The 11,036-nt window shown below is 42.0% G+C and overlaps 1 protein-coding gene across 1 annotated transcript in view; it reads left to right on the top strand.

Moving 5' to 3' along the window:
* Positions 1 to 291: 291 nt before the first annotated feature.
* Positions 292 to 11,036, top strand: part of LOC135561833 (hydroperoxide isomerase ALOXE3-like) — a 29,663-nt gene continuing 18,918 nt past the window's right edge. The window contains exons 1-5 of the mRNA XM_065003782.1: positions 292 to 371; positions 765 to 937; positions 1,080 to 1,239; positions 9,964 to 10,174; positions 10,399 to 10,480. Of these exons, the coding sequence (XP_064859854.1) occupies positions 915 to 937; positions 1,080 to 1,239; positions 9,964 to 10,174; positions 10,399 to 10,480 (476 nt within the window). The 5' untranslated portion in view covers positions 292 to 371; positions 765 to 914. The remainder of the gene's footprint in view (positions 372 to 764; positions 938 to 1,079; positions 1,240 to 9,963; positions 10,175 to 10,398; positions 10,481 to 11,036) is intronic.

Genomic DNA, 11,036 nt, shown 5'->3' with positions numbered 1-11,036 from the left:
TCACTGTTTGTCTACACCTGTTGTTTACAAAGCATGTGACAAATACATTTAGCCTTAAATTTGATTTTAAAAAAGGCCTTAAACGTCATAAGGTGATAAGACCAATTTTAACCAGGATATGAGCTAACTTTGAATGTAGGATATGAGCTAACTTTGAATGTGTGTAAGCTGTAACGAACACAATGTCTGCTGAAAGACTAAACTATGACGAATCCTAAGTAAATTATTTTTTGTTTCCTCATTTCTTCTCTGTTAATGAATGATTGAACAAACAAGACGTCTATAAACCATATAAAAGAGCCGTGATGTCTGAGGTGCTGAGTACAGTGGATCTCTGATTTCTCACTGCTAATTCACTGCATCACATCGGGGTAAGAAAGCTGAAATCTTATATGAGCTAGATATATTTATAAAGTTCTTTATTTGTCATGTACTAGATTGATCCCATGTTCCTTTTTCTTTGGACTTTTCTGTTGAATGTTGAATATAGCGTACAATAAGTGTTGACTCATTTTCATACTTGTAGTTACTATTTGTGGCTCTGAGTGTCATCCATGTAGCTTCAGAATGATTATTTTTCTACTCTATATTTTTATCACTAAATGGTCTTTTGACTAATCAGATCAGCTTTTTTGCTAATAATTGGTTGAACGATAATAATAATTTGGCTGCCTGTGTAAATGCAGCCAATGGCCGTTCAATTCAAATCTGGACCTCGAAGCCAGTTCCACTGCTTTTTATTTTCATTCTTCCCCTCTAATCAGGAACTGATTTAGAACTGTGACACCAGGTGGGTGCAATCCATCATCAGATATAACAGAAAACCAGTAGCAGTCTGGCCCTTGTAGTGTAAGATTTGAATAACCCTGCTGTAATTGCCTCCCTAGGCAGACGGGTTGCCTTCCACATTAACAATGTTCCCGTGCTGTTGTTGTAGGTAAGGTAACAATCCCTTTGGATCATCCTGTGGCCTCATTCTGACACAATAGCTAAACAAAAGGGATTGGTCATCAGTATAAATGAAATATTGAATGTATCATATATTTATCATATTTCTGTCTTCTGAACTTGCTTTGTAGTAGAGACAAAAGTGTTATTTACAAAGCAGAGGTGTTCACTGGAGAAATGCTGCACGCCGGCACCACGAACAGTATCTATATACATCTCCGTGGCACAATGGATTCAAGCCATCGCATCTGCCTCCCCAAAAGTAGATTCATTGGGGGCCACCGAGGGGCTGTGAGTAACCCATTGCCACAACTTTCCTTCCTTTGACCATCTGTTCATTTGGGTGACAAAATCTAAATCCATTCACATCATTTTCATTCTTATGACTAGCATATACTAAGCTAACATGTGGAATTGTTTAAATCAAATCAAATCAAATGTATTTATATAGCCCTTCGTACATCAGCTGATATCTCAAAGTGCTGTACAGAAACCCAGCCTAAAACCCCAAACAGCAAGCAATGCAGGTGTAGAAGCACGAAGATGATCATACCCAGGATCATTTAGCTATTAGAATAGTAGGACCCCTTTTATACACCCAAAAATATTTGATGAAACGTTGAGTTTGGCCTTACTGCTCTTAGCCCATAGAAAACTTCATACATAGATGAACAGATTATGTAAAGGAAGTTTGCTCTGAAGTGTCTGTCCTATATCTGAGAGATATAAGAAATGTCAAGAAACTATTTATATATATGATTTTTACATTTAGTTAACCCCTTATTTTAGGCACTAAACTATCTTCATATATACTTCCTTTCATTTTTTGTAACTGGTTCCCCGCTACCTTTAATCTAGTCTTGTGAAGCTTGCAGGCTTCCTAGAGCAAAACACATGTTTGTGATAGTCTCATCTTTCCATAGAGGGGTCAGAATAGTTTCCAGGCCAAACTGTTCGGAAGCTACAGACATTTTTGTGAGAAGACAGATTTTTGGGGTGTCTCATGGTCTGACAAACACAGCTCAGGCTCTGTCACCTTTCACCCTAGATGCTGAACATCGGTGGATGCGATGGATTGAGACGCAGCCCATGCAAAATATGATCTCTATCTTAAACTGATGGATTTTGATGGGGATTTTTGTTTATGCTAATTCGATTTCTGCAGGGGTGCAGACATAGACACTAGGGGGGTTTAAACTGGTTGGAACAAGGGGAGAGAGTACATCCCAAAAACTGTCAGCCAAGTTCTCCAAAAAGTTGTATTAATCAACATTCAGGGCATGTTTTGAGCCCCCTGGGCATGTTTTGAGCCCCAATTAAATAAATTCTAGCTTTTTTGTATGTTATTTTGGCATTAGTACGTGTCACATAATACACTGCTCAAAAAAATAAAGGGAACACTAAAATAACACATCCTAGATCTGAATGAATGAAGTATTCTTATTAAATACTTTTTCTTTACATAGTTGAATGTGCTGACAACAAAATCACACAAAAATTATCAATGGAAATCAAATGTATCAACCCATGGAGGTCTGGATTTGGAGTCACACTCAAAATTAAAGTGGAAAACCACACTACAGGCTGATCCATCTTTGATGTAATGTCCTTAAAACAAGTCAAAATGAGGCTCAGTAGGGTGTGTGGCCTCCACGTGCCTGTATGACCTCCCTACAATGCTTGGCAATGCTCCTAATGAGGTGGCGGATGGTCTCCTGAGGGATCTCCTCCCAGACCTGGACTAAAGCATCTGCCAACTCCTGGACAGTCTGTGGTGCAACGTGGCATTGGTGGATGGAGCGAGACATGATGTCCCAGATGTGCTCAATTGGATTCAGGTCTGGGGAACGGGCGGGCCAGTCCATAGCATCAATGCCTTCCTCTTGCAGGAACTACTGACACACTCCAGCCACATGAGGTCTAGCATTGTCTTGCATTAGGAGGAACCCAGGGCCAACCGCACCAGCATATGGTCTCACAAGATGTCTGAGGATCTCATCTCGGTACCTAATGGCAGTCAGGCTACATCTGGCGAGCACATGGAAGGCTGTGCGGCACCCCAAAGAAATGCCACCCACACCATGACTGACCCACCGCCAAACCGGTCATGCTGGAGGATGTTGCAAGCAGCAGAACGTTCTCCACGGCGTCTCCAGACTCTGTCACGTCTGTCACATGTGCTCAGTGTGAACCTGCTTTCATCTGTGAAGAGCACAGGGCGCCAGTGGCGAATTTGCCAATCTTGGTGTTCTCTGGCAAATGCCAAACGTCCTGCACGGTGTTGGGCTGTAAGCACAACTCTCACCTGTGGACGTCAGGCCCTCATACCACCCTCATGGAGTCTGTTTCTGACCATTTGAGCAGACACATGCATATTTTTGGCCTGCTGGAGGGCAGGGCTCTGGCAGTGCTCCTCCTGCTCCTCCTTGCACAAAGGCGGAGGTAGCGGTCCTGCTGCTGGGTTGTTGCCCTCATACGGCCTCCTCCACGTCTCCTGATGTACTGGCCTGTCTCCTGGTAGCGCCTCCATGCTAGGTTTGCTGACAGACACAACAAACCTTCTTGCCACAGCTCGCATTGATGTGCCATCCTGGATGAGCTGCACTGCCTGAGCCACTTGTGTGTGTTGTAGACTCCGTCTCATGCTACCACTAGAGTGAAAGCACCGCCAGCATTCAAAAGTGACCAAAACATCAGCCAGGAAGCATAGGAACTGAGAAGTGGTCTGTGGTCACTACCTGCAGAACCACTCCTTTATTGGGGGTGTCTTGCTAATTGCCTATAATTTCCACCTGTTGTCTATTCCATTTGCACAACAGCATGTGACATTTATTGTCAATCAGTGTTGCTTCCTAAGTGGACAGTTTGATTTCACAGAAGTGTGATTGACTTGGAGTACATTGTGTTGTTTAAGTGTTCCCTTTATTTTTTGAGCAGTGTAGTTAGCAAAAACAATGCAAAATAAAATAAAAAATTATTGAGTTAATAAAGCCTCCATACTTAAATGTCCTATTTTTTTGCTTTCTTGACTAAGGCAGCTCCAAAATGCAGGTGTTTCAGCCTAGCTCAGTGCTTTCTGTGGTGGTGGTGGGGCAGCCAGCGGAAAATACAGAGCATAGGGGTTGGTAACGTTCTCTAGTTGCGCTGTGAGTGGCTCAGTGTTCTGTCATTCATGGGGACACACTAAATCTAAGGGTAGAGCTCAAAAATTCAAGCCTATTGAGTGCTGCCATAGAGTTACATTAGAAGTGCCTATCCAAGAAGGCTCAAAGTCTTTGGCCACAGATAAAATTACGTGAAATCACATTATCTACAGTAGCTGATCATGTCACCATCATACTTTCAAAATCTTAGCTAGCAGTCATGAATCAAGTCGACAATCTACTGCCAAATCATTTTTAATCCTTGTCATATGAAGAGAAATAATGAAGAGAAATTATCGACAAAACGCATCGGTGCTCATCGGCCATAAACATTACACATCAAGTTGGAAATCGCAAATTGAACAATGTGTGGTTTGGAAGGAATCAGTGGCTAACTGCAAGCATTACAAAGCAGTCGCTAGCCTGCTATTCGGTGGAGTTGGTGTGTGGTCCCAATTCTCGGTTTATGGTTTTCTTTTCCAAGCTTAAAATGATAAACATTCAACATTGGCAATGCTGTCAATCCAGCATGATTTCTGTCGTGCTCAAAACAACTTTCAACTCAGAACTGGGAAATCTGACTTCATTGAATTCAAGACAACTGGGAAAAAACTAGCTCCGACTGGAAAAATACATTTTGAATGGTAATCCAAGTCGGGAGCTCGGGCCTCTTTCTAGAGGTACGACCTTGTTTTTTTCCCCAAGTTCCCAGTTGTCTTGAAAGCACAGTAAATCCAGAGAATGCCAGACTTTTACAACGTTTGATGACAAAATTTGCCCACGAAGGACCGCCGCGCAACCTTCCTGTTCAAATGAGCACAGCACAACTAGAGTCCAAAAAAATTATTGTATGCTGCTCCATACATGATGTAATATGCCAGAGAGAGATGTATACTGTAGCTAAGAAAGTAATACTAAGTATATGTTGTGTAGTAAGCTGTTAGAAGCCCATGTGCCTCACCCTAATAATTTAGTCTCTTTTGCCCTCTTAATTTCACCTACTGTTCTGACTTGGTGGTGCACATTAGCTGCTAATCTGTTTCAGAGAAATGTATTCATCAAATATTGTAAAAACTTTCATTGTATGCTTATATGCACCCTTTATTTATCTTACTGTTCTGACTTGGTGTACAGGGAGAACACTGTAAGAACGGCCCATGTTCTGAATTCTGTCGCTGTACATTTCAAAAGTGCTGAACAAAATGTTATTGACTAGATCCATCCTAGCTCACTCATTGTCTTAATCGAAATGATCTGATTGCCTCTTATTTGCTTGTAGTCCCCTTATGCCATAGTTTGCACACCTCAATTGTCAGTAGGAACCACATTAATTTAAGCAAGTCAGCCATATCAGCTATGTTTTTTAAAGGCAGCAAATGATGCTGAATGAACTGATTCACTGCCAGACAAGGCTCCGTTGATAGCCAGGTGTAGCAGTGGCAAGGTGTGGGGATTTTGTTCCTGGGACAGCTTTATGTAGGCCCTAAAGGTTTGTGGGCACTGTTCGTCACCGTTACAGTGCAATGAATGTATTGTTTAGTGTTGTGTTGTGTAGTGGCATTGCTGGCATGCATCCCCCAAATTTTCTTTGGGTTTGCCCCAATGATTACCACAATCCATCTGTGTGTGGAAGTATATGTGGAATAGGACTGTCCCCCAAAACTGTTGATAGACCGAGAGTCGTCTGTTCCAATCAATTGTTTGGAATTTTAAAACGTGCTTTTCCATATACAGTGCCATCGGAAAGTATTCAGACCAGTTAGATTTTTCTGAAAACAGGTTTGGACATTTTTACAAATGTATAAAAGTTTAAAAAACACATTCCTTAATTACATAACTATTCAGACCCTTTTCTGTGATACTCAAAATTGAGCTCAAGTGCATCCTGTTTCCATTGATCAACCTTGAGATGTTTCTACAACTTGAATGGAGTCCACCTTTTGGTAAATTCAATTGATTGGACATGATTTGGAAAGGCACACACCTGTCTATGTAGGGTCCCACAGTTGACTGTGCATGTCAGTGCAAAAACCAAGCCATGAGGTCGAAGGAATTGTCCGTAGAGCTCCGAGGCAGGAATGTATTGAGGTGCAGATCTGGGAAGGGTACCAAAACATTTCTGCAGCATTGGAGGTCCCCAGGAACACAGTGGCCTCCATCATTCATAAATCAAATCACATCAAATTTTTGTTGTCACATGCGCCGAATACAACAGGTTTCTGCTGATCACTGCTTCTCGCCAAGAGCTGCCTGACCACATAGTTTAACTCCTAAGCAGCTGGACTCCAGGATTTACCACAGCTAAATCCGATCCAACCCACAAGATCTCCCCCAAGCCCCCTATACCCTCTGTTCCTGAACCACTATATGTGAGTCCTGACTTTTGGGATGTGACTGCACAAGCCAGATGCCCCGAACAGAACTCCTTTCCCAAACACAAAATTCCGATCCCCACCTTATCCCATCACTCCTCCACGATGGAATCACCATGCCTCCAACTTCAAGGGGAAACCCGCTCCTCCAGCACCTGCAGTCAACCACGTACCTCCACTAAGAGCACCTGCTCTTCAGCGCCCTATGGACAACCTCGCCCCTACACCAAGAGCACTCGTTCTCCAGCTCGTTTACCCGACCATGGGACAGAAAATGTTTGTTCCAACACTCACAACTCTGGGCCTCCCATCCTATTCTAACCGTCTCTCGCTGGCTTTGTATTCATGTTAGCTGATAAAATTGCTGTACAATATGATCTTGTTGACATCTGATACACATTCAAATGTCATAAAAAATCAACACTGCAAAGCTCTCCCTGTCCTCTGCCATGCCCTGATTTTATTACTGCGGATGATATCTGGAAATGTGCATTACTGAGACATGTTTAAGAAAGACTGTTCTGAACACTGATAACCTTTCTGGATATAACCTTTTTCTGAAAGACAGATCTTCCAGTGGTGGTGGAGTGGCAATCTTTACCAAAGATCACCTTCAGTGCTTGATTGTCTTACAATTGGTTTTGCTGGTTTTCAGCATTTTAATTTTTTTAATTTTACCTTTATTTAACCAGGCAAGTCAGTTAAAGAACACATTCTTATTTTCAATGACGACCTGGGAACAGTGGGTTAACTGCCTGTTCAGGGGCAGAACGACAGATTTGTACCTTGTCAGCTCGGGGGTTTGAACTCGCAACCTTCCGGTTACTAGTCCAATGCTCTAACCACTAGGCTAAGCTTTTAAATAGCTCTTTGTTGATTGTTGCTGGTTGTTATTGTCCACCATCAGCACCGGCCTGTAACCTACTTGCCCTAAGCTCTCTCATGATAGGTGACCTAAACGGGGACATGATTAAACCACCGGCCCAAGTCTTAAAACAATAGGACTCCTTAAATCTCTCTCAGATCATTACTAACCCCAAACACCCAGAAAAGGCTCCTCTCCTTGATGTTATCCTCACTAATAATCCTGAGGTCGAAGTCAATATTAAATGAATAATCCTTCATTACCAGCACACTGGAGAGGTTCCAACCAACTCAATGCACCAAGTACAATGGTCGATTAGGAGCTCTCTCTTCCCTTATATTCTGGATACAGACATGTTACATAGTTGATAGAGTTGGTTCTGGCATGTGTCTGGCACAGTCTCCTATCTTAACTGAAATAACTTATTCTGGGCATTCAGCCAGATGGTCCTAAGGACGGGGTCATGTCGCCCCACCTCATATCTTTACCAAGCACAGGCAGGAACCAAGGATGATTTATGACACTAAGACAAGATGAACATTTTTAAGGCTCTCTCTTTACATTATAAAAATGTCCATCGCAGTATCATACTGGTGTTTTCTGTAATAACCTTAGTGATCACTGTTTCACGGCTGCTCAGTTAAATGACTTGTCCGGATTTGCCATAGACGCTTGGAAGGCAGCCACAGTGCTTCCTTTATTTAAATTGGGAGCTCATGCTGATCCTAACTGTTATAAAAAGTGTTGGAAACACTTGTAGTATTCTCTCTGGTATGCAATCTGGTTTCCGCTCAGGTTATGAATGTGTCATTGATTACCATCTCTGAGGGTTTAGAGCTTGAGGTAGTCACCTCATACAAGTACTTGAGAGTATGTTTAGACAGTACACTGTCCTTCTCTCAGCACATATCCAAGCTGCAGGCTAAGGTTAAATCTAGACTCGGGTAATCTCTTCTTTCACCCCAGCTGCCAAACTAACCCTAATTCGATGACCATCCTACCCATGCTAGATTACGGAGACATCATTTATAGATTGTTAGGTAAGGGTGTTCTCAAGCCGCTAGATATTCTTTACCATTCGGCCATCAGACTTCCACCAATGCTCCTTATAGGACAAGTCACTGCACTCTAAACTCCTCTGTAAACTGGAAATCTCTGTATACCCGGCGCAAGGCCCACTGGTTGATGGTTATTTATAAAAGCCTCTTAGGCCTCACTCCCCTCTGAGATACCTACTGCAACCCTCATCCTCCACATACTACCCATTCCCTTATAATATAATCTGTAAAACTATGTTGAAGGTGTGGTCTGTACCTAGTGAACAAAGTATTAAACCCTCACTGTTCCAAATGCCAAATTAAAGCTACATTCTGGAATTGAACAAACCTCCAGACGAGCTTCAATGCCATACAACACCCCTTCTGTGGCCTCCAACTGCTCTTAAATGCTAGTAAAACTAAATGCATGCTCTTCAACCGTTTCGCTAACTGCCTTCCCGACTAGCATCACTACTCTGGACGGTTCTGACTTAGAATATGTGGACTACTATAAATACTTAGGTGTCTGGCTAGACTGTAAACTCTCCTTCCAGACTCATATTAAGCATCTCCAATCCAAAATGAAATCTAGAACCAGCTTTCTATTTCGCAACAAAGCATCCTTCACTCATGCTGCCAAACATACCCTTGTAAAACTGACTATCCTACCGATCCTTGACTTCAGCGACGTCATTTACAAAATAGCCTCCAACACTCTACTCAGAAAACTGGATGCAGTCTATCACAGTGCCATCCGTTTTTGTCACCAAAGCCCCATCTACTACCCACCACTGCAACCTGTATGCTCTCGTTGGCTGGTCCTCGCTACATATTCGTCGCCAAACCCATTGGCTCCAGGTTATCTATAAGTCTTTGCTAGGTAAAGCTCCCCCTCATCTCAGCTCACTGGTAACCATAGCAACACCCACCTGTAGCACGCGCTCCAGCAGGAATATTTCACTGGTCCTCCCCAAAGCCAACACCTCCTTTGGCCGCCTTTCCTTCCAGTTCTCTGCTGGAACGAATTGCAAAAAGCACTGAAGTTGGAGTCTTATATCTCCCTCACTAACTTTAAGCATCAGCTGTCAGAGCAGCTTACCGATCGCTGCAGCTGTACACAGCCCATCAGTAAATTGCCCATCCAGCCAACTACCTACCTCATCCCCATATTTGTTTTTGTTTTTCTGCTCTTTTGCACACCAGTATTTCTACTTGCACATCCTCATCTGCACATCTATCACTCCAGTGTTAATTGCTAAATTCTAATTACTTTGCCACTATGGCCTATTTATTGCCTTACCTCCTTACTTCATTTGCACACACTGTATACAGATTTTTCTATTGTGTTATTGACTGTACGTTTGTTTATCCCATGTATAACTCTGTGTTCGTTTTGTCGCACTGCTTTGCTTTATCTTGGCCAGGTCGCAGTTGTAAATGAGAAATTGTTCTCAACTAACCTACCTGGTTAAATAAATGTGAAATAAAAAATAAATACATTGAAAAACAACTAAACAAACAGGCTCAACTTAGTCAACGTTGAGAGAAAGTTGTTTGTTTGCTGGGATCAGTCTAACATGTCATCTATCTCTCTGTAGGTGATTGAGCTTGATGTGTTCTGTCCTTCCTCCCTGGGCCATCTGGAGTTTGTGGTGCTGGAATCAGAGCCGTACCTCCCATTCTGCTTCCTCAACGATGACTGGTTCTGCTCTAAAGTAGTGGTGACCACACCAGAGGGAGACACAGTCAACTTCCCCTGTTACCACTGGATCTCAGGCAATGAGCGGCTGATGTTCAGAGAGGCCACTGGTCAGTATGTTGGTATATAGATCATTGTCTAGGTTAAGTTCTGAGTAGACCTGCTGTGCCTATTACACATCAGCTCGCTGAATGTCATTTGTAGTTTATTATGAAATGTGTCAAACGGGCCATTTTTATGGACTAATGGTGGATATACTTTAAATGGTTTAAGATGTTGATCAATCCCCCTAAAACATGAAAATAATCACTCTTTATGGCATTTTGTTGATAAGGTAAACTGATATTCAATGAGACCTGGCCAGAGGCCATAGAAGAGAGAAAGAAGGAGCTGCAGAGTCGGCAAAAGGTGTACCGGTGAGAGGCTGGTTCTGAGATCTTGAAACTCAACTCCTAAGATGCAGAAACAATTCAAAACAACATCCAAATGCTTTTGAATCAGCACTTTTAGAGAGCAATGAACTTAAGTGGTACAAACACGAAAGTAACAAAATGTGCACCTACTGTCTTTTTAAACACACTGTTGGGACCAAAGTTATTATAGTAAACTAAAACTGAAACAAAAATTAATAATGAAAAAACTATTTCCTAAACTGAAATAAAATGATTAAGAAATCAGTTTGAAAAACTATACTGAAATTATTATCTTTGCCTCTAAAACAAACTAAAACAAAAACATCAAATTATGTTCAGTTGTAGTTTGTTTTTCTACTAAACTTTGGGCAAAAATCGAAATGGCTTTTAAAAGTTCTGAATCGGATGGGTAAATTCTGCCAGGAAAATGGCGACGTTTCAAATAGGCAGCTAGTGGACCACTTTTACTAGCTATTAGTAGCTGACACATGTGCAATGACTTAATTTGATGTTTTTTTCCCCTCTTTCTGTCAGGTAAAGGTACTTTATTCTTCTTACG

Source organism: Oncorhynchus nerka, linkage group LG18 (genome assembly GCF_034236695.1).
Source record: "Oncorhynchus nerka isolate Pitt River linkage group LG18, Oner_Uvic_2.0, whole genome shotgun sequence".
Taxonomy (NCBI): domain Eukaryota; kingdom Metazoa; phylum Chordata; class Actinopteri; order Salmoniformes; family Salmonidae; genus Oncorhynchus; species Oncorhynchus nerka.
The sequence above is the reverse complement of the archived record's forward strand: the minus strand, read 5'-3'. Positions and strand labels throughout refer to the sequence as shown.